At 39.0% G+C, this 25,888-nt stretch overlaps 1 protein-coding gene across 2 annotated transcripts; it reads left to right on the top strand.

Annotated features, from left to right (window-relative positions):
* The first annotated feature begins 293 nt into the window (after positions 1–293).
* USP14 (ubiquitin specific peptidase 14) lies at positions 294–23,439 on the top strand. 2 transcript variants are annotated; one of them, XM_068932304.1, is made up of 16 exons: positions 294–565; positions 3,144–3,289; positions 3,973–4,005; positions 5,994–6,098; positions 7,547–7,650; positions 9,811–9,869; positions 11,733–11,863; positions 12,202–12,282; positions 13,076–13,155; positions 14,570–14,684; positions 16,100–16,165; positions 16,496–16,588; positions 17,482–17,610; positions 19,564–19,624; positions 21,485–21,592; positions 21,722–23,439. In XM_068932304.1, the coding sequence occupies exons 1-16, from the start codon at positions 550–552 to the stop codon at positions 21,868–21,870; spliced, it is 1,476 nt and encodes a 491-aa protein (XP_068788405.1). In that variant the 5' UTR covers positions 294–549; the 3' UTR covers positions 21,871–23,439. The 2 variants fall into 2 exon arrangements, with proteins under 2 accessions (XP_068788405.1, XP_068788406.1); XM_068932305.1 differs by having other exon boundaries at positions 564–818.
* The last annotated feature ends 2,449 nt before the right edge of the window (positions 23,440–25,888 follow it).

The following is a 25,888-nucleotide window of genomic DNA, read 5'->3' as shown; positions in this document are numbered from 1 at the left end:
TCTGCACGACCCTCGCCCTGCGCCAGGCGGCGACTGTCGCGACACGAGCCCACTCGCCCCTGGCCCAATGGAGTGCCCCTAGGAGGGTGCTACAGCGGGGAGGGAGCCCCTCAGAGCCGGGCTCAAGCCGAGGGAACCCGCCGAGAAACGCCCGAGCGCTTCGGCACCGCCTCTCGCCACCCCAGCCGTTGCGACCGTTATCCGCCAGGGCGCGCGGCGCTGCGGGGGTGGGGGTGGGGCAGGGCGGAGCGAGCGAGCGCGCCCCCCCCCCCCGCCCGGCCCCGCCCCTCCCCTCCCCTCGGAGGGCCCTTCCGGTGCTGCGCGCGCACCGCGCCCTGCTTCCGGAGAGCGGGCCCCGCTTGCAGCGTCATCCTCAGGGGCCGGTTTGAATGAGACCCCGAGGGCGGGGGGGCCGCGTCCGAGCCGCCGCCGCCGCCGCCGCCATCATCGCCCGCCCGCGCCTGCCCCTGCCCCTGTCCTTGCCCCCCGCCCCGCTAGCGCGGCTCGCCCCCGCCCTGCCTCCGCCCGGCACCGCCCGGCACCTCCGCCATGCCGCTTTTCTCAGGTGAGCCGGCCCTTCCCACCCTCAGCGCGGGGGGCGGCGAGTGCCGTTACCTCAGGCACGCGCCCCCCTTCCCCGCTCCCCCGCGCTCTCGGCCCCTCCCGCCCTCTCTGGGCGGGAATTGGGGGGAGCAAAACGTTGAGGAGAGTTTTTCTCCTGCTCTTCCCTTCCCCCCCCGCCCCAAACACACACAAAAAAAGGCGCTCAGCACGGGTCAGCGTCCTCTCGGTGGTTTGTTAAGGTGCCGGGGTCTCCGGTGAGAGCCGTTTTCGGGGCCCCGCCTGGGCGGCAGCCTGGCCTCGGGCGCAGGGAGCGTTTTATCTCCTCAGGGGCTGCGGCCTTGGGAGGAGCGGAAAGCTCCCTCGCTGGCGGGACGGACCGTCTCGGCAAGACTCGGATGTGCGAAGACGCGTCGGGCAAACGTTACGGTGGAGTTAGGCCTCGGTGTTGGGCTTTGTTTCTGTTTTGTACAGAGATGAGTGCTGCTGGCTGTCACATGAACTGCAGCTCCGCATTTTGTTCCTCCAAATTTAGGTTCATCTGTCTCTGCTCTTTTAAAGCTGTTATTTCCCAGTTAAAACCAGAGGGATTACAATTTTGTAAGATTGCGTTGCATCCCACTCACCCTTGTTTCCACTAGTGGAAGTTTCTAGTGAAGACTGCAAGAGCAGAGCCTCCCGCTCTCCAATGACTCTTCTAGGAGCAGCTATTGGTGTGTCTGTGTTTCGCAGTTCAGGCCTCTTGGAGCATTTTAGTACGTGAAGAACAGATTATAGAAGGCAGCAGTACTCGGTTGCGTCCATCTTCCACTGCCATTTGAATTGTGGTTGGCAAACTGGGATCTTGATGCTAATAAAATAGTGCTTTTCCTAAATATTTAGCACATCTGTATAAGCTGTATTCTCCATTCAGTGTGACAAATGTAGCGCTCTGTTTTCTTAGTTTCCATTGTTTTCACCTAACACAATTTTCTCTTTTCTTTTGAAAATCTTTACTGGAAGTTTCAGTTATGATCTCTGAAATGAAGACATTCATGCTCGTCTCATATCTACCCTGAGTGCTGAGTGTTCAGAAACAGTGATGGTCTATATAGATTAAAAACCACTTGCTCTCCTGCACGTTTAGTTTAGTGATAGATGGATGACTGTTCAAAAACGCGAAACTTAAATGTTTGCAGCAGACTGTTTTTCAGGGACTGAGTGGGTAGGCTCCCAAGGAAATGGGAAAAGACTTGTGCTTGGTAGATATTAAAAGTGCAAAATAATAAATACATTTTAAAAAATCAGAAGGTCAGGCAAATTAAAAGGGACTTTCTGACAGAAATACTGAAAGTCCAACAATTTGAGCTGTTATGCAGACTAATACTTTAGACTAAATTCTTCCTTATTTCCCTTCCCAAGTGCTGTGTACACCTGAAATCTTAACCTTTCTGGGAGTTTTTTTTAATCACAACTTTTAAGAATTTGTTGTGGGGGAAAAAAAACCCTAGAATTCCTACAGTAGACTTACGTAAAACAGAAGTACAGGCAGGAGGAAGCATGTGACTTTCTCAAAGCATAGTATTTCAGTCACTTATAATGCACTTGAGTAGGCTCTTTCTGTGTGCTATATTTTGCAGATTTTCAGCAAAGCTGTAGCTGGCTAAAGTAGCCTTTTGAAACATAGGAGAATAATTGGTAATGACTGAAGACTTAAACTGTTCCTTAAACACATGCTATTTATCCTAAAAATATTTATCTGCTCTTGGTTAGTAATAGCTTTATAAAAGTGAAGTTAACATGTCTTTGTGTCATTTTGGTTAACATTTTTGCCCCTTTCAGCCTTGAGAGGCACGCTTGTGTGACCAAATTTCATTTGAGTTCTAAATTCCAGCCCTGCACCCCTACTGGGGGTTTCAGCTTTTGGAGCTGAGGCCTGTGGCAGCTGATTGTGCATCTTTGCAAACTACGTTGTTTGTGTGAATTAACATCAGAACTGAAGAATGTAACAGTGACCGCTTTGTAAAGGGCACTGTAAGGCTAACATTCCACTAAAAGAAAGCAGAAGGTATTTGATTTTATGGCGCCTGTCTTGATGCATGTTTAGCGTCTCATGTATCTTCACGTAAAATACCAGTAGCCAAAACTACAGCTATCAAACAATAACTTTAACTTTAAAGAGCATGGTAGTTTGTCATTGAAGGAGAGTGGAAATGCTATGGAAAACTTAACTGAAAGCATACATCTGAATTTGCTTCAGAAATTTGGTTGCAATAAACAGTGCCGAGAGACTGTGAATTAACTTTCTAACTGCTTTTGTGGAGGTTTGTGTAAAGCATTTCTGCTTCTGTTTTGTGCGGTTATTGCTTGCAAAGTGGTTTTTTAGTATATAAAATTGCTTTGCTTTGGAAATGATACATTGTGATGGCTGAGACACTTTACCATAAAGGTGCACCTTAACTTGGTTACTGAGAAGTTTTAGAGGTGCAAATTAAATGTTTTGTGACGGTATAAAGACCAGAATTTAAAATACTCATTTAATCTTGGGAATTACATTTTTGTATGTTAGGGAATAATCTAGTTTCAAAACGCTTTGTTTACAGTTAACGTGAAATGGGGAAAAGAGAAATTCGATGGTGTGGAGCTTAACACTGATGAACCTCCCATGGTCTTCAAAGCTCAGTTGTTTGCACTGACTGGAGTTCAGCCAGCTAGACAGAAGGTTATGGTTAAAGGAGGAACTCTGAAGGTAGAAACCCATGCTTGTGTATTATTTCTAACTCTATTACAATTATAACGTAATTAGCAGTAACAGATTTTCAGAATGTTTCTCTAGGTGATGTTTCATGGTATGTATTAAGCTGACTACTATTTTTCAGAAAGAATTCTGTATGATATGTTGCCTACTACTAGAGAATACTGACAAAAGTGTGTTGATAAATGATTGAGAAATACAGGCTGCTATTTTAAAACTCTTTTTCACTGTTTCATACTAAACTTTACTCCACTTGGTGTTTCTATTTTGTTTTATTTTAAACGTTCAGAATCTGAGTGCAACTTTTTTATGTTACTCTTGTTTAAGAAAAGTTTCTGTGTTGCCGGCCAGTGAAAACAAAGCAGACGTGACAGTTCTCTGGCATTTCTTTGCTGTAGACTTATCTCAGTATAATGGAATACGGACAACTTTCCTACAGAAAAGTTGTTTATATCTAAGCAGTGTTAAACAATAAATGAAGAACCTTCTTGAATAGGCCACTTGGTTCCATTTTGTCAGCCAAGACTTCATATGTTCATACTTCAGTATTGTGGAATCTAGAATGAAATACAATTGTGTATTTCTAAATATGTGGTTAATATTAATTAACTCACTTTTACTCGCTTGCCTTTTGCTATAAGAAAACTAACTTGTCTTTTATTTCACTTCAAATACAGGATGATGACTGGGGAAACATAAAAATAAAGAATGTAAGTTTTGAGGAATAACTAAGTTTTACTAGTTTGATTTTTATTTTGGGACTTAAGCAAGGATATGAAGTTTTTACTGTTTCGATTTGAATTCTGTTTGAGTTATTTTTTAAAAGTCAAGACCTTGGTAAAAAATAATTTTAGAGTGTGGTTGTCATAGCTAAGCGTTTTTACGAAGTCCTCACCACTGATTTGTAAGAATTTTCCTAGCATCTCTAGGGTAACTGTAACATCTTCCTAAAGTACTTCGGGTGTATATTTCATTCTACTTAAAAGAAGTGCTATGCTGGATCAGAACAGCAGTCTGTCTGTGTAATCTATCCATGACCATAATAGCCAGAGAAGTTATTTAGAGAGAGCTTGTGAACCTGGGCCTTCTCTGTGGTCCATTGCACCACTTCTCCCTCAGCGTGGAAAACCATTGCATTAGGAATGCTGGAAAGTACAGCTCTGCCGGTTTCCTGTTGTGTCAGCCCTCTGAAATTTTCTTCCACGTTAAATAGATTCATTTAAAAACAGTGCTGTTGGTGATGGTTATTTATTCATACCCTTGAATAGTTCAAATGGAAAACAAAAAATGAGTGTATTTGTGTTTCTCACCTTTGCAGTATTGTAACTGGGAACCACAAAGTTTTTTTTTTGTATTTTAATCATTTTCAGTTCTGTAGGAATCTTGTAAATCTATTTGGTACAGATTTTACTTCAGTTCTTTACTGGAGCAGATTGAGCTACGTTGCATAACTCTTACCCTTGTAATTAGTTCCCTAGTATCTGTTAGCGGCCAGTGGCAATAGATTGCAGCTCTTGTAGCAAAGTCATTCAGCAAAAACCCCAGTACGTAATATTCCTGTCCTTTTCTGCATATTGTAATGCTAGTAGCTGCCTTTATCATTTTACTGTTTTATGCAACTTTAGGGGATTTATTTGCACTGTCAAAGCAGTCTCTTTCCATTCTGTTATTGGATGGTCCCTTTTCCTTCACCTTGTCTTTTTCAGAACCACCAGGTATTTTCTTGGCCTTTGGGTCTTACTGTGTAGAAGTACTCCTGTTGAATGCTCACAAACTCCCTTTCTTTATGCTATTACAGGAAGCATGGTAACATGATTGATTTTTTTTTTTTTTTCCCCCCCCTCCCCTAAATGTTTTCATGCCTATACTGACTTGGCCATTTTGATTATTTTTCATATTTTTCTTTTTTTTGTTTAGTTTCGTGTGTCCTCGGAACTTGCTAAACCAAAGGATGGCACTTCCCTTTCCCACTTGCTTTTCAAGTGAAAAAGCAATTCCAAACTCAGAGCTGTGATGCTGCGTTCACCAACATTCACCTGAAACATTTTCCCAGATCCTTGGCCAAACATGAGGGTATTTTTTTTTTTGTTAGGCAGAGAATTCTGAAATTGGTGTCTTGAGATTTCTGTTGAATGAGAATCTCAAACATTGCAACTTTTTTCAAATTGGAAGGTAGCTGTTTGGTTATCCTTGGTTCCAAGGTATCTTTTAAGCAAGAAGGACGAGTGTTTGCACTGAAATCTTTAAGACAGTTGATCCCTAATGATCCATCAGGAAGGGAGCCTTTCTGAAAATTTCACATCAGGATATTTGTAGTTGTTAAATTATTCCTGACTGGAAATGTTGAGTTGTCAGCTAGTGGCAAGCTGACCAGACTCAACAAAGACAATACTATGGAATTGTTTTCATTAAGTGCTTTTTATATAAAGAGAAAGTTGTAGCATGATTTTTTTTTTTTTCAGAGAGGTGACTCTGAAAAAAGAGTCCATTTCAGATGGACTGGCTGCTTTTTTCTTTATTTGCTAGAAAGGTATACTCTTAAGAATCAGTAATGTAATATCAATTCTATAAACTTAAGAGAAAGATCTTGTCCATCTCTGGGGAAATACCTCAGCTGTGTTACAGATTTATTTGTTGGTTTATTTTTGAGGAAACGATTGTCCTTAAACACTAATCGCTACTTTTACTGTATTTTCAGGGGATGACCTTATTAATGATGGGTTCTGCAGATGCACTTCCAGAAGAGCCAGTTTCTCGACCCGTCTTTGTAGAAGACATGACAGAGGAACAGTTAGCTTCAGCTGTAAGTATATTCTAAACTTTGCTCTCTTGTAAACCTTTGAATAACGGTAAATTTTTAAGTACTTGTAAATACTTGCAGTTGCTTAAGAGTGGATTTTAAAACTAATGTTTGTTTAGCGTTTATAGTGTCTCAAACAAAAACAAATTTACACTGATGACCCAATTGTTAGCAGTGATGAAAAGTCTGGAATTTAACTTATAACTCGTGTAAGGAATGTTGTTTTTTCTTGAAGCAGACAGCTGAGTAAATTTTCTAAAATAAAAATGGCCTTACTAATGCTTTCAAAGACAAACTTCTGTTGCCCTGGCTGTATATTAACATCCTGAACTATGCCTGAATAAGAGCTCTTAGATGTGCAGAATTGTTGTCCTAGCTCATTTACATCTGTGGAGGGAAACTAGGGCTAGTTTGGGGTGGGAACTTTGAAGTTTTTATTTATTTTTTGTTGTGTATGCAGAAGAATAATTCTTTCATGCATGTCTGTATGAAAATGGAGCTGTAGCTTAGGGACTAGTTATTAATTTCAATTTTTAACGCTTTCTGTAGCAGCAGCAGGTGTGGGATATTCATGTGTTTTGAGGCAAACCCTTTATGTAGACTAAGTTAACTGTGAGGCAAACATAGGAGATAATTCAGTGTCAGATAATGTTTTGAAACAGTCAGATTGCATTTCTCTGATTCAAACTTTTGTGATATGTTGGAATTTAAGCGTCTGTACTGTATATATGCGTTACAAATGGGGTACGCAGCTAAACTACTTCTCCTTTCATAAAATAATTGAGTGATATTGGTATGGTGTCCTACTTCAGTTTCGTTAGATACAGTTTTTTATAACCAACTACTCAGGTACGTGGGTTTTTACAAAAAGAAACATCTCTGCTGTTATATTGTGATTTATAGTTGTTTCTGAAACTGGTTAGTTTAATTATTATTTGGCCTTCACACTTGTCAAAATTTCAGTGATCCACAAGCTGTCTAAGAAGATAAGATTAATGATGTGTTGCTGACTTTTGGAGAACTATGAACGTCATCCCATTCAGAGTTCTTCTGAAAACCGATTTTAATTAAAACATCAGTGTTGCGTACAAATGTATTCACGTGGTAATTTCATGTAAAGCTTCATCTTACGGTCAAAGCTTGAATGAGATTATAATTGAACTTTCTGAATGACTGCCTGCTTGAAAAATATGCTCGTTAAACTAAACATGCACAGAAATAATGCAAAGCATTCCTGAATGTCTTTTAAAAGCACTGAATGGTGAAATACACTAATATAATCAAAAAATAGATCAGGAAAGCTTCATAAAATAAAGTTTGGGATATGCCAGGTTTTGGGCGTCTCAGATCATTTTTTTTCTGACAAGTTGATGTCAAATTATGGTACTTACATGAAAATGGTTACACATCTCTCTCAGACCTTCAAGCATCCTTGTACATTTTTTTGATAGATGGAATTACCATGTGGATTGACAAACCTTGGCAACACTTGCTACATGAATGCTACAGTTCAGTGTATTCGCTCTGTGCCAGAAGTGAAAGAGGCCCTTAAAAGGTAGGATTCAGTATAAAAATACCTCTAAAATGTTTACTTTAGCTTATGAAACAGACATTTTGTGCAGTAGTCATCTTTATACTGCTATGGCTTAACATAACAATCTGTTATTCCATGTATCTATTAAAGATTAACATAATGATCCATCAGTTTATCCTGTAGCTGTGATAATCTATTCTTTTTTTAAAACTTAAGACTGTATATATTTATTGGAGCTAGATTTTGGTAGAGAGATGTAGTTTTACCTAGTTTAAAAATTAGTTCCTATCAAGACTTGTTTAAAATACTTAAACAAGCTGCTGAACTCTTAACCCTGTTTTCTGGCACTAGTTTGTAGGGTCTTCTATATAAAGTACTGTACAAGAGTGCTGTTCCTTTGAAGATGTCTTTTTTTCCCATAGTTTTGTTGCATAACGTTTTCAGCTATGAAATTCTAAGGTGATGGGCATCTGGTAGTTGGAGATAGGAAAGGAAGCTCTGGGATATAACCGTAGGTATTACTGTGGTAGAGAACTGGAAGAAGTTGGAGGTCTTGTGGATGTAGAGGGAGCAGAAGACACACTGACAAGAATCCGTTTAATTAGGTCTGATCATAGAATAACTTTTCTGGTGGTGGTGGTGGTTGTTGTTCTGGACTGAAAGGTGGAAATGACCAGTTTTTTCGTGAGTAATCCATGAAAAACCTTTACCAAAAGTGGAAAGATCAGAAAAACAAAATGCATGAAAATATGAGCCTGAACTTGTTCTCCAGGTGAATCATAATGAGAGAACAATCAGTATTTTAAAAATTGTGAGGACTAGGTAGAGCATTGCAGGCATTACTCATGGCTAGCGTCACTCATCTAACCATCTTTGCTGCTTTCTTGATGCCTTGGTATCCAACTGGATTTTCTAGGTACTGTAAACACTAGTTACTGAAGTATTTCACTTCCTATTTTTTCTTCATTCTATTAGCAAGTGAACCATAATTATTTAAATTCTAACACAGCTTTATCTGCACGGAGAACCATTTTAAAATACAAAAAATGCAGTATTCTACCAGCTTTTTTTGTTTTTTAGTTTTGTCATTTTAGGAAAATCTGTGTATTTCCTCTTAAAGGGCTCTTACGTTATTGCACTGAATCAAAGTATCTTAAAAACTTAATATAACATGCCAAATGTCAAAAGGTACCCTGTAAAACTGGCAGGCTGCAATACAAGATGTGGCCTTTTTGCCTGTGGTAAGGCAGACTCGCAAGTAGCGACTGTTTTGCACCAAAGACTTGGCTTTTATTTGGCCTTCCCTGCTTCAGAAGGTGTATGGCAGTGGGAGAGAGGTGAATGGACTTAAATGGGGAAGCTTACTATTACGGTTTCATTTCTCATCAGCTGTTCTGTTACTCTCTCCAGGGGTATTCCCCTTTTGGTAGCATGAGAGGATGAAAAGTTCCTGCTCATCCTCCAGCCATAAATGGAAGAAGCTGAACTTAATAAACTGAAAAAATGTAAACTTTAAAAAAAAAAAAAAACCCGAGATTTAAAGAAAGTGTGAAATCCTCCTTTTGCTTGAAGGAAGGCTTTGAGAAAGCCATCTGTTCCTCATGCAGGTGTTAAATAAAGAAACCATTCGAGGAGGAGCGCTAAGATCTAGTAATGCGGGTGGCTTCGCAGACTTTTCCAGTGTGGGAAATATCTCACCTCTCCTTGTTTTGCTTCTGCTATGAGAGTGGATGACTGCCCTCTATTTCCTTATATTTGGTCCATAATCTATTACTGAATGTGTTTTCTGTCTGTTTGAAGAGCCTGTGGCAGATGTTTAAGAAACGAGTTAGCTTTTGTTCGGACTTTTTCTCACTTTCTTTTACAAATAGGTTGTATCTTTGGGACAAATGGGTTGGGAAGCAATAGTGATGCATTCCTGCTAGGCTTCTTGGTCTGCACGTTGTTTATCGTCTCAAGAAAGCCAGTTTTTCTTTGCTTCCAGTGCAGTATTTGTGGAAGAACTGATATTTTGGTGTGAGCATGAGCAAACGTCTTCAGTTACTTCAGTTTTGGTGATTGATTTCTTTTGGTACTTTATTTTTTTTTTAAAACTGGCTGCTGCTGCTTTTATGGTTTAAAACTAGACTGCTGTTCATGATTTGGTTTAATTGCATGGGAATTATTTTTCATTTCTTTTAGGTATGGTGGTGCCTTAAGAGCTTCAGGAGAAATGGCCTCTGCTCAATACATTACTGCAGGTTGGTGTTGAGGGTTTTAGGCTAGTGTGTAATTTCCTGCTAATTGGAGACGAAAATTGTAGTCAAAGCTCTGTATGTGTTTCTTTAGTGCATACGCCTTAGGAATTTCAGATCTGCTAGCACTGGAGGACTCATTTTACTCTGTTACTGATGTCTTTAAAGGTTAGACTGACCATGGCTTCGAAGCATACTTCTCTGTATATTACCTAGCTGCGTGCTAGGAAGAATATATTCAAGTGTGACCTAGACGTAGATATAAAGCATTCATATCTCTTATTGTTTTGTATGTAGGCGTAAAGTAATTGGAACTTTCTAAAGCAAACCCCTCCATTCCTTGATATGTTTGTTTTATTTAGAAATATTTTAGTGACCAGTTCTTTGTTTCACTTAATGGTGAGCTAACACCACGCTCCTGGAATACGTATTCATTGATATTTTTTAATATATTTTATTTGGCTAAGTATTAGGGTAAAGGCTAAGACCAGTGATAATGCATCAGCTAAAGATTCAGATTTCATAAATACGAAAGAAAGTAGTATCTCCAAAAGGAAAGTTACTCTTTGTTGTGGTGATCTGGGTGCCCACGGTGCGGGAGCTCATGATGGCCCCATATCTCCAAGCTCTAACTAGAATTCTAGTTAGACCCCTTACACTTGAATAAGGGTACTACTTGTCCACTTTTTCTTTTTTTACTCTATTTCATTGCCCCACTAAGATGCTGGGCCAGGACACTGGGATTTCTACCAGTCCATTTAAGGAAAAACAAAACAATATAAGGAAGGAAAGGTCCAGTTTGTGGGTATGCCTGCTGATCGAATTTTGGGGTGGTAAGTTCAATGGTTACTCTATACAACCATGCCTGCCCCTCCCCTTTTCACTGCCTTTACTTTGTGTCCCTTATTTTCTTTTTAAGGTGACAGCTCTGCTTCTTAGGAGTCCTAATGGCTTAAGATATGAGATTCTTAGTTAACCCTTTGGTGCTGAGCTGATCAAGAACTCCTGCATGACACTTATGGCATTTTTTTAATTGCTGTGTCATATCAGTTGTCCCTCTTCAGTGCTGGAGATATATCACAAGGAGAGGAAGAAGCTGACCTTGTTTCTTTGCAATCTTCCCTATATTCCAAGAGTTTCATTCATTAGCGTCTCCACTTGTAAATTAGTGACCATGCAGACCGTTGCCTACCTCACAGGGTTGTTGTGAGGGTTAACAGGTGTCTTTGAAGTGGTTTGTGAATGGAAAATGCTGTAACATAAGTAGATAAGGCACATGTAGTAGTGTGTCTGGGGCTAGAAAGCCATGTGTATTGTCATGCAATCAGTAGCATTCATTGAATTGCACATAGTTACGAACTGCCTGCATGTATGCGTACACATACTTGTTTTCCTGGGTGTTAAATTAAGCTTGAGTATTTTCTAGAGACTTTAGATGGGAAAAATGAAAGATTTTTCCAGCAGTAGATGAAACTTAAGCTGCTCTAGAGGATAGATTGTGAATGCCTTCTGGCTTCTCTAGGTGTAGTCCTGTTGTGAAAACATTGTTCCTCAGATGTGTTTTAAATGAAATCTTAAGTCCTCAAAAAAATGTTTTTCTGTTAGCAGCCAGGAAAGACAAGGCACTATGTGCCAAACTGTCAGAACTGTCATCTTTACACTTGCAAAGTCATGTTCACAAATGAGACTTTAGGTGCACCTGTTACGCCACCTGGAAAATTTGGCCCTATTGTGGAAAGACAGCATTTGAGACTGTTAAATGATCAATCTCTGAATGTTGCTATCGTCTTACTATTCTGTTTAAAAACTTCCTGCCACGTTTTAATTATTTTTCCACTTCTCAAAACATTCACTTACTTTTTCTTTAAGCTCTTAGAGACTTGTTTGATTCCATGGATAAAACTTCCTCCAGTATCCCACCTATCATTCTCCTGCAGTTTTTACATATGGCCTTCCCCCAGTTTGCAGAGAAAGGTGATCAAGGACAGTACCTTCAACAGGTAAAGACTGCTCACTTAATTTTTTGAAAATAAAGTATGAAAGTATTGAAAATAGTATGTTGGAAGGTGAGGGCAAGAATATATTAAAAATTTCTTCCCCTTGTGAAAGTAAACAATTCTCTTTAACCCAGAGATGTTTTTGCTTTTGTATTGTGTAGAAAAGTTGAATGTGATCTCAAGAGCTAGCTCTGAAAATGTGTGTTGGAATAGGGACGAATTCTTAATTAAGAAATCCTTGCATTTCACATTTGGTTTTACAATGTGAAGGTTGATGCTTTCAATACTACTTTCTAAATCATAACACTAGAAGTCAAATTTAATGTCCTTTTCCTTCCTAGGATGCCAATGAATGCTGGGTGCAGATGATGAGGGTACTACAGCAGAAACTGGAAGGCATAGAAGGTGATACAGTTATGGAGGTAATTGTAGACTTACTCTAACCGGAGTTCTGATTCACAGTACCATACTTCTGATTGCCATAACAAAAATACAGGTGATTCACTTTTGTGAGTTGTTTAAGATGCCTCTATAGTCCAGTAAGTGAAATTGCTTCCTGTAGTGTAGTGCTGTCTGTACTGTCAGCCGTGCTCTGGAAAGTGCCATAGGAAAACTTTCCCTCTGGGCTTTGCATGGCATGTTTTGGACTAGGCTCATGGTGACTCTGAACATGCAGCAGCTGGCCCTGATAACCTACAAATTTAGCACGTCAGAACTGGTTTCTGAAAAAAACATCCTTGTGCTACAGTATTCTTAGCTACATGAATGCTGCTTTAAACAGAACTAACTTCAGCAACCTGATACTAAATTCCTTTTAAAGTTTTTCCAGGACTTCACCAGACTGATTCTCTTCTTTTTCTAAACTGTTATCTGGAGAGTTTTGGTAGTGGCAAAGATCTGATAAATCTATCTTAAGGTTTAGAGTGGTCTAACCTTGCGGGGGTGGGAGGAGAAAGGATTTTTTTTTTTTTTGATTGAAATCTCACTTGCTAATATGCTTTGAGGTGGCTTTAACAGCAGTGCTGTAAATATGTTGTTTTAGAATGCTGTGTGGGGAGATTGACTAGGAGAAAATGTAACCGTAGAAAGGTGAAGGATTTCACCTTCAGAAGAATTAAAGAATTTTAAGAATTAAAATAAATCCTTTTTTGTGTGTAAAGACGACTGTTCCTGTATGCTATTTAAAGTTACAGTATAAGAAAATTTGTTTTACAGACAGACTCTGGAGCGCCCGCAGCAGCCTCTAAAAGGAAGAGTTTAATTGATCAGTTCTTCAGCATTGAATTTGAAACAGCGTATCCTAAAGACTAAGGCAAGACATAAAGTGATAATGATTTGGTACTTTACGAGTTGAGTGCCAGGAGGATAAAAAGCATCATCCAAAATAGCATAGAAAATTAAGGTGCTTGTCAGGGAAGAGGGAGGATGATGTATTGCAGGAGTACACACAAGTTAAAATTAAGATCATATATACTTTGAGAGAGAGGAAGATGTGGGGAGGAAGAATGGTAATGGAAATTTACAGCAAGAAAAACACTGAGTTTAAATGTCAGGTTTCTTCTCCAGAGAAGACTTGCAGTTATCTGCTTCAGGGATGCTGAGACAGTTTACAGCTTATCCAAATAGAAGTAAATGTCTTCCTAAATAGCCTTTCTTTGGCTAGTTAAGGAAGTGCTGCTGGTATACTCACCGACATGCCAGAACATGGATGAAGGATGACTTGATACCAGATTGAATTCTTAAGAAATAAATTAGCTGCAGACGGTTAGATGAGTAAGAAATTAATTCAGCTGACAACTTTCAAGTAGCATGTGGTGGTTGTGGTGGTTCTTTGGTGGTTTTTTTTTTTTTTTTTTTTTTTTTTTTTTTTTTTTTAAGAACGAAATGCAGATGACCTTGTGGTACACATCTCTCATTCCAAGCATTATTCTCTCTCCCCTCTTCCACTCTAAAATCCTGGCCATCATTAAACTGACTACCACTTTTTCAGAAAGAACTCTACTGCGGGTTTTACACTTTGGAAATAAGGAATCATCTCCTAAGATGAGGTAGTGTATCTCAAAGTGTGGTAGTAATGGCGAGTGAAGACCTTCCTTTCAGAGCAGGAATCATGCCTCCCTCTCCCTGTGTTAGAAGTAAGTGGTTGAGAGAAAGAGATTGATGGTAGAAGTACAAAAATGGATGGGATGACTGAAGGGATGAATATGAAACACTGAAGAAACACACTTCAGTGAAGAGGACAGATGAAAAGCAGGGGAGGGAGGTTGTGCATGGTCTGAAGAAATGGGAAGTCTAGCCAGCAGCAGGAATATAACACTAGTAATTATAAACAACTAAGTGTAATATTGCAGGGGTCTCCCAAGGTTTGATGTTGGCAGGCAGCCAAATAGTATAATCTATGTTCTGTGGGAAAACAAAAAACCAGGCGGGCCTTGCAAGCTTAAATGCTGACTGAAGAATTTACCTTAGTGTGCCCTCCCTCTGCCTCGGCTACCACGCGTCATTATATATTCAAGAACAGATTTATTACTAGGTAGGGCTGTTCAGTGTTTCAAATCTTTTGTTTTTTATACCAAGAGAATTAAAAGTACTGTTGATGTGCAAGTACAGGGTTATTTTACTTGAATTCGTGTGCTGTTCAGCATATCTTTTTAGTTAGAGCAGTAGTTCAGCTCTTGGTGCGTGATGGTTTTCCTTAATTTTGTGAAGCATGAAATGTACAGAAGCTGAAGAAGAAGAGGTAACTAAAGGAAAGGAGAATCAGCTTCAGCTTAGTTGCTTTATCAATCAAGAAGTGAAATATCTGTTTACAGGACTAAAATTGGTAAGCCATTACAACTTCTCTTTGTTTAATGGATGTTCTAAATGACCTGGTTTTTTTCTATTTCTGACTTGAAATTGGCATCTACATGTCTTTTTCAAGGTTTTCCAAGGTTTACTACATGTCTTTTTCAAGGTTTCTTTGGGTGTTGCAAGGAAGGTGGAAGTGAAAATGAATTGCGTATTAATGTAAAGCAGAATTCAACGGAGGATTTTTTTTGGATGCTGACAGGGTCTTGCCCATGCAGTTATCCAGCTGCAAGCCAATTTACTGTGGTTTTCATTTTAAAAGAAGCTATTTGTTCAGTGGGCTTGTGCTCCAGACTGTAGCAGTATTGTGATTTAAGCATGCTGTAGTTGGTTCCAAAAGAAGTCCAAAAGTCAGTTTTACAGTAGGGTGGCATTTGAGTTGCCATGTCCTTAAGAAATACAGGTGATGAAACAAGCTTGAATTTAATTTTGCAGATTTTTTTGTATGTTAAACTTTCCAGGACATATCATGATCTTTATACTGACTGTTTGAATAGGATTTCTTAAAGTAGTCTGTGCTTTTTGTATGTATTTCTCAGTTTTCGAGTTTTCTGGAGAGTCTGAAGTAGCAAGGAAAGGAGCTACTACAAAAACTTCATAGTAGCTGCTATTATGGAGTATTAGTATAAAAGTAGGGATGGAAGCGGTACTCTAGTTTGTACAGGATTGGACCAGCTTGCACGGGTCTCAGATAATCTTTGCATCTATTACTAGTAACAGAATTTAGAAGGAAAAGTGAGATAGAATAGGTAATGCTAACAAATTATAAACGTTATGAAAAAAGACACTTCTCTTCCAGGTCAGAGAAGGTCTTCCAGAAATCATATGCTGGATTGCCTGTAGTGAGAGAGGGTCACAACAGTAACAACCAGGCCAGCCTTTCCCTGAGTTTGGAAAGGTCCCTGGAAGTTCACCAGCAGAATATCACCATCTGTCTGCTTATCTACAGCTCTGTCTCCTTTTTCAAAAACCAACTAAAAGACTGAGAATTAAGAAACTTAAAATTATTCTTGTCACAAGAAACTTTTTAGATTGTTCTTTTTTTTTTTTTTCTTTTCTTGTGTCCCAACCATGGTATGACGCGTTTATAACTAAATAAAGATACTTCATTTGTGAAGCACAGCTTTCTTGCAGAATAAAATTTTCTGCAGAAACACTGTTAGTGTTGTTGGGGATCATGAACGACTGTGGAGCTGAAAAAATAAATGGCATGGTCTTTATGCCAAGGAATTCCAAAATTCTAGATGATGTAATGACTGGTGACAACAGGTAGAATAGACTGACAGAACAAGATTTAGACTGTGGTTTGTTTATCCATGCTGTGCTTTTCTTTAAGCTATGTGCTTTATAACTTAACAGTCTTTTTTTTTTTTTTTTTTAAATTAATAGCGTCTTCAAGAAGAAATCACCAAACTCTCTCCAACCTTGCAGAGAAATGCACTCTATATCAAATCTGTGAGTGGTGGTGCTGCTGCTGTCTTTATGTTTCTTTTCACTGTTGTCAACTTTGCTGTTTGGGACAGAAAACTGTTGCTGGAACAGCATGTGATTTATGTTTATAAAGCATCTAGATATCCATTACCAAGACATTGAAGACTAGAAGTTGAAATGTATTCCTTTGAATACACTACTATACAGAGTTTCAAGATGAGAGTTGTTGTATTCTTATATGTTTGAGTACAAATACATTCTAAGAATAGTCAGTAGTTTAGGATGAGCAGTGTTTAAAGTATAAATGATCTGTGAAAATCTGAAGTAACAGCTTCTTCTAAACTTTTTTTTTAGTCTAAGATTAGTCGCTTGCCAGCATATCTCACTATTCAGATGGTTAGATTTTTTTACAAAGAGAAAGAATCTGTGAATGCCAAAGTCCTTAAGGTGAGTAACAGTTTCCTGCATATTCAAGTTCAATCCTTCTTTATGCTTTTCAATCTTTTTTTTTTTTTTTTTACTATAGCTAGATGATTAGTACTTGCAAGTTATCTACACTTTAGTGTTTGCTTTTAATTACTCTAAGAAACATTGACAGTACAGCCTCTTTGCTTGAGTGCAAAACAGCTTTGTTACCAATTGTGATGGTGTGGCAAACTATACTACCAAAGTAGAAACTGGGTTTGGGGGGTGGGGGTGGGGGGTAGTAAGGTTAAGTTGCTCCAATGCTGATAGGATTTTCTTTTTTTTTTTTTTTTTTCTTTCTTTTAATTGTCTCATTTTCTGACTGGCAAATGCAAGAATCAGTTGCAAGCAGCTAGATGTTCAGTCTTGCTTTCCTTTGGGCTTGGCCACTAGACCTTATATGCCGCCCTGGGAGTATCGTGACAGATGATGATGCCTGTTCTTTACACAGACAAGCAAGGGAATAGAGAGTAAAGCATTTTAGCTGTTTTAGAAGACTGTTCAAATAACTTATATTGGCATTGTTGCATGGACACAGTCACTCTACCTGCATTTTTTTCCTTAGATCTATGTAGGTATTTTCCTACTAAGAAAGTATGTCAGATACTCCAAAAAAAATCTAAATGTTTATATTGAATGTAGCAATTTAAGATGCTTTCTGTTTATACTGAGTTAGATATTCTTCTGTAAAAATATTGTAGCCTTCAGTTAAGTACTGGCAGCAAGTGTTATTTTATACACTTCAGCAGACCCAGTTCTCATAAATACAAATTGAGTTGTGTTTAATTGAACTTGGTGACTTGCCTTTCAGTGGAAGAATGCTTTAATGTGGAATACCAGTTATGCTAATAATCTTTATGCCTTTTTCTTCCCAGGATGTTAAATTCCCTCTCATGTTGGATGTATATGAGTTGTGTACGCCAGAACTTCAGGAAAAAATGGTTTCTTATCGATCAAAATTCAAGGACCTAGAAGACAAAAAAGTAAATCAACAGCCAAAGAATGTAAGTTTCCTGACAATTTCTTGGCCGTTTTCATTAAAATATTATTACAAATAAGTCATACAGCTGACATTCTTTAAAACAAATCTGTATGTTGATAGTACGGGCCACAACTTTACATACTGCTTCCTGTGTCTCTCTTATCTGATTCCTCTATTGTGTTCCCTGTAAGATCTCTATACAAGCCTTTTATGCTCTAATCAGATTTGGACGTTGGTGAATTGAACAAGGTTATTGATGATGTAAAACAGTCTTTGCTTTCACGCGTTGATACACTTGAGCCACTTGAAACCAGTTTGCTTACATTCACTAAGCTTAGATATCAGTTGATTGCAATCAGTGTTTAAAATGTTCTGCTTGAAACATAGCGAGTTTGACAGTCTTCCTTAAAATACTTTTTCTTGAAGTTAAGTATTCAACTTAATACTTAACTTGTATTAAGTTACTCTTACTAGACTATCTCTGACTAGATATCCCTAGTGGGTTTGCCTTGGTGCTAGGGGCAGTAGCATGATTGTCTACTTGTATACTAGTTAATATTCCTGTTAACTAGTGAAACTGGTGCAAAGCATTACTCTGGGCAGAACTTGAACCTTTTTCAAGTTGCCAGGTATCTTTGGGGAAAAAATTGTCTTTGTGGGGAAAACCTTCTCTGAAGGTTCTGAAAGTTTTCAGACCTGAGAATTCAAATGTATTTGGAGAAAAGTATGTATAGTTCACTTTTGCGTATGTTAAAATACATGTATGTGTATATATAAAATACATATTTATAATTATTTTCTGCATACTGCATCTATATAGATACACATACATACCTACACGCACACATTTTTTTCATTGAGAATGCAAAATAAAATAGTTCATTACAGATGCAGGTTTCACAGTATACCAGTAAGGACTAGAGAAAATGTGACTCCCTTAAATATATTGCTTTCTCATTAGCACTCAAACTCCTTGGTATTGAACTTAGATCTATTTCATGTATTATCATGAATACAATACCTATTCTTAGTATGGCTGATTGGAAGAGAAGATGGCAGCACATTAGAGCTTACCTTGGACAACTTGTTTTTCCCCTTAGTTTAAATGTCATGAGACAAATATGTCACTTGCATTGTTATTTCACAGTATGATCAAATGTAGGGCATTTGCTTACCGTTGTTATCACAGAAGTTTTCCGTGAATTACACAAAATGATCTCTTCAAACATTACTGCTCACTGGCAAGTCACTTCTACTTCAGTGGAGTATGCCTATTCTCTGCTCACCAACTTGAAAGTGGAAGGTACTGCCAGTTGTCTGACTGATTAAGTTCAGGATGTATGTACTAGTGAGCTAAAAGGCAAAACTGTTTAAACCTTTTTGTAGGTGGTTTCATCTGCTGCCCTGTCTTGCATATTATAAAACTGACTGCCTTTTTCTTTATGAAGAAGATAGTAAACAAACTCAAACTTTGGTGTCCTAGCCACTGTTTGCTGTTTCCCATCCTATTTCTTGGCAATTTCGCTTAAGTGTTTGGATAGGGCTATGTTAAAGCTATTTTTAAGCTACTTTAAAGTTTTGGAGAGGGCTCTTTTAAAACGGAATGTATTGGCACTTAAAATCTGCCTCCTGCGTTTTCTTGTTGCTACTTCTACTGCTAGGAAATCTCTAACAAGGAATAAAACCGTCCATTGCAGAATCCTTTTGGTGTCCCAAACCTGTAAGTCTACTGGGTAAGCACTCTGGGTAGTATGTACTAAAGTGGTTACATATTTGCTTTAAAAAGAGATCTTGTTTATATTAGGGTTTTTGATGTCCAACTGGAAATACTGTAATGGAGCCTGTATCAAGTTGAACAACAAAAAGTCTAGGCTTAGAAATGTCTTTAGAAGAATGCAGAGTTGGTATTTGGTGTGGTTGTACTAAAGCTGTTTCAAAACTATTCCACGTTAATTCAGCATATTCTCTTTTCTAGTCTAGTAAAAGTGATGGTGCACAGAAAGAAGTTAAATACGAACCATTTTCTTTTCCTGATGGTGAGTATTGGGAATTATATCTCTTGCTTAAGTGGACCTTGTGGTAGGGATATTTTGCAGAAAGCTTCCCCCCCCCCCTTTTTTTTTTTTCATGCCTGTGAAGATTAATCCTCAAAAACAGACAACTCTAAGGAATGGATAAAATAGGCAAGTCAAAATGCTGTGAAGTAGTCGAACATTTTTGTCATCTGTGGGATAAGTTTATCTAAATAGATGGAAAATATGTACATCAGAAGACAGTTGTATTGTAAGCGTTCTTGTCTGTGGCAGTGGCAGAAAGCTGAAATCAAAACAAAAACATAAACAGGACTTCTTTAATTGTTGTGGTGTTACTGTTGGCTAGTGAATTTGCGGGGTGGGAACCTGGGTTCTACCAGTACAAAGTTCCTTTGAGGCAGTGAATATATTCATGCAACTTCTTGCAAATTTTTTGCTCTGGTTTTGAGGACGGCTGTGCGTTTCGTACAGGATCAAGGATGAGATAGCACGTTGGTGGTAGAATATTCAGGTTGCTCAGTATTAAAACAGAGAACTTCCTCAGTTCTGGAGGGAGCAGTTACCAGCTGAGCTTGAGCTGCTTGTAGATCAAAGCACATGACCAGGTTTATATGACTCCTGAGCTTGTATAATTCCTGTTAATCTGTGAACTCCGCTCACCTGTTTGACTTCTTGATATTATGGCATATCTGTGATACCCACCCAAGTTTCCTCACATGTGTGCTTGCTATACTGCCAAGCTGTTGACTGAAAAGCAAAAAATCTCATCAGTTGTCTGAAAGCTTCAATAAGAGTGCTTTTCATCTGGTGCTCAGAAAACACCAGTGGGATTTTCGCTGCAATGCAAGCTCTAAAGTTAACAATTTCTGAAGCAGTTGCCACAGTGAATGATGCCACATATTATCTACTTTCTGATAATTATGCTGTAATACTGAAACATTTTTCCATGTTTCAGTCCAAATTTGTGACGAAAGAGATGTTTTTCCAGTAAGCTAGTGAAAGTATTTCAACTGTCCCACTGAAAGTTTTCAGTCCCACAACTGTGAAAATAGATTCCAAAACTAATGTGTACAAATGAGTCAAATCTGCTTTTCAAGTGTGACATGATGTTGAGGTTAGTTCAGTGGACTCAGTCCACTTCTAAGATCTTTTAAAAAAAAAGTAACTCATTACTCTTCCTTTAGCACAGACTCCCTTCTTCAGAATTCAGTGCTGAGGATGAACGATACTGTGCAAAAATAATCTTGATGATCCTCTTTATCCAAATTGTTACAGTGTAGTGCTTCCTCAGATGTGTGATGCACCATCTTAGAGGCAATGGGGAACATTGACTAGCTCAAGGGCACAGTGAAAATAAGATATGCTGGAGTGCTGAGAAATGCAGCTAAGACATGTCAAGGATTTTAACTCCCTCCCTTCTTGGTACCATCATTCCGAATTAGCCAAGTTTTTCCACTCTTTAGGGTGTCCCAACTCTCTAGGTTTTCTCTGCATAGCCTAATTGAACTAACTGCAGAGTGGTTGATCTCTATATTCAAGTATTCTCAGCAGTGTTGCTGTACAGCGCGTGCTGAGGAAGTGAGTCCAAAGTATCATGGTAACTGACTATACATCATGTGCTTACTGTGTTTGCATTACACCCAATATACGTATTTGTATCATAAAAGTGGAGAACATTCATGGTATCTTCCGGAGGGTGTGGCTGAAAGCCACTACTTTTAGTCTTAGAATTGTCCTGTAAGTGAGGTTTTACACAGCTGCAACAGTATAGTAGGTGTAATACATCTTTGGTCTGCATGCTGTTAGAACTGCTAAAACACTTCATGTAAGTCTTACATAACTTTTTTTTTTCCCCTCCCTCAGATACTGGTTCTAATAATTGTGGCTATTATGACCTGCAGGCAGTGTTAACACATCAAGGCAGATCAAGTTCCTCTGGGCATTATGTGTCTTGGGTTAAAAGGAAACAAGGTAAGGAGAGAAAAAAAAAAAAAAAAAAGGCAGTGTTTAAAGAAAAAACCTAGCTGTAAAGGTGCTGTTAAAAACTCAATTACATTTTGTGTGCCTAACTTGCTAACAATCCTCTTGTCTTTCTTGCAGATGAATGGATTAAATTTGATGATGACAAAGTCAGCATTGTTACACCTGAAGATATTTTGCGGTTATCTGGGGGTGGAGACTGGCATATAGCTTACGTTCTACTCTATGGGCCTCGCAGAATTGAAGTAATTGAAGATGAAGCTGAATAGTAGTCTTCAGTTTTAGTCATTCTGCCTAGGTGTGAAATAAATGTTGATTACTGATCACTTCTTTAACCCCAGAGCTTTAGCAAGTGGATATGTAATTTGTTCAGACTTTTTCATGTGAAGAGGGTTATTGTTTAAAAACTGATCCATGTACCAATTAGTCACTGCTGGACTGGACTGCCCTCTGTGGTGGTGACAATACTTAAAATAGCTTTAATGTCTTGCAGAAGATAATTTTTTTTTTTAAATGAGCCTCCTTCCCCCTTCCCCTCTAATGTCGTCAAGTATTTATTACACACCTATTCTCACATTTGTTACTCTTGCATGGTTTATACCACAGTTCAGTAGCTGTCCGTTCTTTGCCTTACCTGGCAATTTTGTCAGGAAGGTAGAAGGAAAACTGTTGCCTCGTTGCGTAACTCAGTGCTGCTGCCCATAGCCAACAACCATGGCTACAATCAAGTACTTTGTCCAGCCTGACCTGCTGATTCAGTCTGTTCTGTTGCTGGCATTTCATGACTTTAAAATAAATTGTGATCAATAACAATGTGTCTCCATTAAAAATGGTCATGTATTGATAGTGTAGTTAGTATGTGTTTGTCTTCACTTCTTAGCCACTACTGCGCTGTATGTCTCAGCAGTTGTGGCGTACTGCCAGCAGCTACTAATGGTCTTAAATCCCTACGGTGCTTTTTTTTTTTTTTTTTTTTTTTTAAATATATATCTTCTGTGGTGGCACTTCTCACACAAAAGTCTAGTATGGTAACTCAAATCTGGAAAATTGAGATTCATGTACAGTAATTCCTATTCTTTTCCCCATGGGAATATAGCAGATATAAGTAATTGTGAGGCTAAAGTAAAAAAGCATCTTAACATTAGCTACAGCCAGAAAGCACTAGGCCGTGTATAGCTAGTTGTATTTAACTTCTACCCTAGGGGATCTGATTTCTAACAACTGTCCCAGTCCCTCTTAGGAGGGCTGTACTACTGTTAGTCCACATTTCACATGAAATAGCTTAAGTTGCATCTTCCTTAACATTGACCGTATTGTGAGTTTAGCTGTGCCTCGCTTACTCTCTCTAGGGGCTGTGACTTGATGATGTGAACTATGAACTTCTCAAACAGTTTTTTTAATTTTAGAATTTCTGTTGATGATGATTGTACTGCCTCCTTTACAGCACAGCTTCCAGTGTGAACATACCAAAGGCCTAAGGATGTTACCAAAAAATTATGTTTAAAGGCAAGTCTTACCATCACCTCATTGAGGAATCCCCAGTGCAGTACTAAATCCATTTCTGTGTACACCATAGAAATGGGTACAGATTCCTCTCTGTTTTTAGACACTTCTTCTGTCTGCTGAGATAGAACATGTGGCTAGAATTGCTGGTTTGTGGAACTACGTTCTCCCCATTCTGTTCCTATGATTAGTGCTTGCTCTCATTGTAGGCAGCTGAAAAACACCTGCTGCCAGACTCAAGCTCAGGCTTCCAAAGAGTTGCTTAGAGCAGAAGAGGGAAGTGGTACCAACTGTGTGACTTACCCCTATGAAATAAATAAGCCTTTATTACTGGTCATAGCCTGATATTTGTAAAAAAAAAAAAAAAAAATTAACTATTTTTCCTTCCCAAAAAGTACTTTATCCCTCCCCTCCCCCCTTTTTCGCTCTTTTTTTCTAATTTTGAGATGTGTGCCTTTATCACATCCAAAACCATACTTTTAAGTTGTCTGACTGCGAAAAGATACTCTTAACATAAAACTACTCTAGGAGAAGCATAAATTATAGATCAATTTATGTCCTGTCATCTCAGTTTCCAGTAGAGTTTACTTTTTTTCAGGTATATCAAACTGCACCCTTTATTTACATCATAGGGAGTGGGGCATAAATCAGTGGTAGGGATACTCACATTCAGTATCTCTTCCCCAGAAGGCTCTTTGTTTTCATCCTTCTGTTTGAGGGCCAGACCAGTGCAGTCACATCTTTTTGACCCTATTCTGAATAAACTGTCAGAGGCAGAAGAAATCTGCATTTCTCAATATAAAAAGTGATACTCACAAGGCTGCTCTGCTGCCAACTCAGAGAATGGGTCCAAATCCAAACCAGACAACAGCTCAGTGCCAAGATCTCTTGTCTTGCACGTTAGTGCTGAGATTACGGTTCACACCTGAAGAATCAAGAACATAAACCACTAGACAGAGACTCCCTCATTCACTTTCTCTTGTAGCCTTCCTCATGCCCAGCTTTCTCAGCATCAAGAAGGCAGTAATCAAGTAGGTAACATTCATTTTACTTCAGTAATGGAATAGGGTTCTCACTCCCCACTCTTTCACGTTGCAAATATTAATACTGTGCTATTGCTCTGATTCAATAGGAGGCTGCAGTTCCAAGTGTAGAAAGCTGGCCTTGTCTCAGACCAGCTGTGAAGTCATCCCACACCTGAATTAACCATATGCCCAGGCCCCTTAATCAATTGACATATTTTTGTACCTTCTACCTCTCAAAAGCTGTGATAGAGCTGTGACCTCACTAACACGATGGGCATCATCTTGCCAGCACACAACATTCCCCAGCAATGTGCCTGTGAAATACAACAGTTATTTTTCCACGTTATTTTTCCTAGGGCTCTGAGTTTGGCTACCAACACTAAAAATGCCTATCGATCAATCACCTTCAGATTTAAAAACAAACCCAACCCACAATCTTGGAATCATCAGAGCTGTGCTTTAACACCAGTTTTTTTAGTTAGGAACTTGCTCAAAAAGAGCTGGTACAACATATGACACTGCAATGACGCGTGTCTATTGTACGTGAAAGTCTCAAACCTCAGTCGTCAATGCTTAACCCGAAGGCAGACAATTTTATATCCTTTTGAAGAGCTGTGGATGCACACTCCCTAGTCAATCTTGCTCTTTGTAGAGCCATCTTTGCATCAAGCACTTCAGTTTCACATACTTAACTGCATGAAAACCTTTAATATAGTTTCATTTTCCTAAGTTCATTGAGTATCTCCATTTACTTACAGTGTGAGATACAGTTGGACTTGTATTATTGCATTTCCAACAACCACCCCGTTGGCCCCTACCAGCTTCCACTGAAGTGCTCAATAGTCAAAGCCAAAGGGAGAAGCAGGCACAGGAAGTTCTCATCACTAGGGCTGCAGGCAGGAACCAGCCTCAGTGCTGCTAGCTAACCCACTGTGGAAATTCAGAGCTATGATTTAATAGCTGAAACAGAACACTCTGCAGAAAGAAAAATTCTATGATACATAGTTTTCCAACTACTCAGTAATTAGGATAAATTCCACTGAATGAGGTAAATTCTACCACAAGAAACATCCATGAAACCAACTGCAGCTGGCTACAATCTAAGATCACAAAAACGCTTGATTTCTGAGCGAAAACAAATCCTGCTACATAGAGCAGCTTCTACCCATCAAAGAAAGAGGGCTATGTCCTTACAATGAACTAAATCATCACACAACTGACTAACTAACTGGGACAAAAAAAAAATACATTGTTTACCGTGACTCAGAGGAGTTTGGACATAACCAGGCATAAATGCATATGCAGAGACTAAAGTTAATAATTATTAAAAACAGGCATTAAAAATAAATCTCTAGTTATTAATGACCAAAAAGAACCAGTGCTTCACCATGAGAGAAGAATCCATGACACCATCCCTCCAAGGACACCAGTTCTTCACTGAAAGTAAATACTGTGAACTGGATCTTCCCCCAACCCTGTTTTCTCAAAGTTGAGTTGCAAACACGTACGTCTTGATGGTTACAGATCTACAACACCCCAAATGATGAGTGAGGCAGAAGCCATTCATACCTATTCCTGCTCTGAGAAACCACACAAAAAAGCATGCAGTTACACAGCCCATCCACCAGCACCCCATCTGAAAGAAGTGGCCTTGGCTCTATTGATACCAAGCCATTCTACTACAGTCTGCCCAGAAAGCTGCCTCTGCCTCCATCCTCCCTTTTACATTTCCACCATTTAAGCACAAAGGTTGCTATTT

This window comes from Struthio camelus, chromosome 2, assembly GCF_040807025.1.
Source record: "Struthio camelus isolate bStrCam1 chromosome 2, bStrCam1.hap1, whole genome shotgun sequence".
Classification (NCBI taxonomy): domain Eukaryota; kingdom Metazoa; phylum Chordata; class Aves; order Struthioniformes; family Struthionidae; genus Struthio; species Struthio camelus.
The sequence above is the reverse complement of the archived record's forward strand: the minus strand, read 5'-3'. Positions and strand labels throughout refer to the sequence as shown.

Excerpts from the sequence above, each read along its gene's own strand:
- USP14 (XM_068932304.1), top strand. Across the intron at positions 3,290-3,972 it reads TTAAAGGAGGAACTCTGAAG|GATGATGACTGGGGAAACAT; the intron begins GTAGAAACCCAT and ends CTTCAAATACAG. Across the intron at positions 7,651-9,810 it reads GTGAAAGAGGCCCTTAAAAG|GTATGGTGGTGCCTTAAGAG; the intron begins GTAGGATTCAGT and ends CATTTCTTTTAG.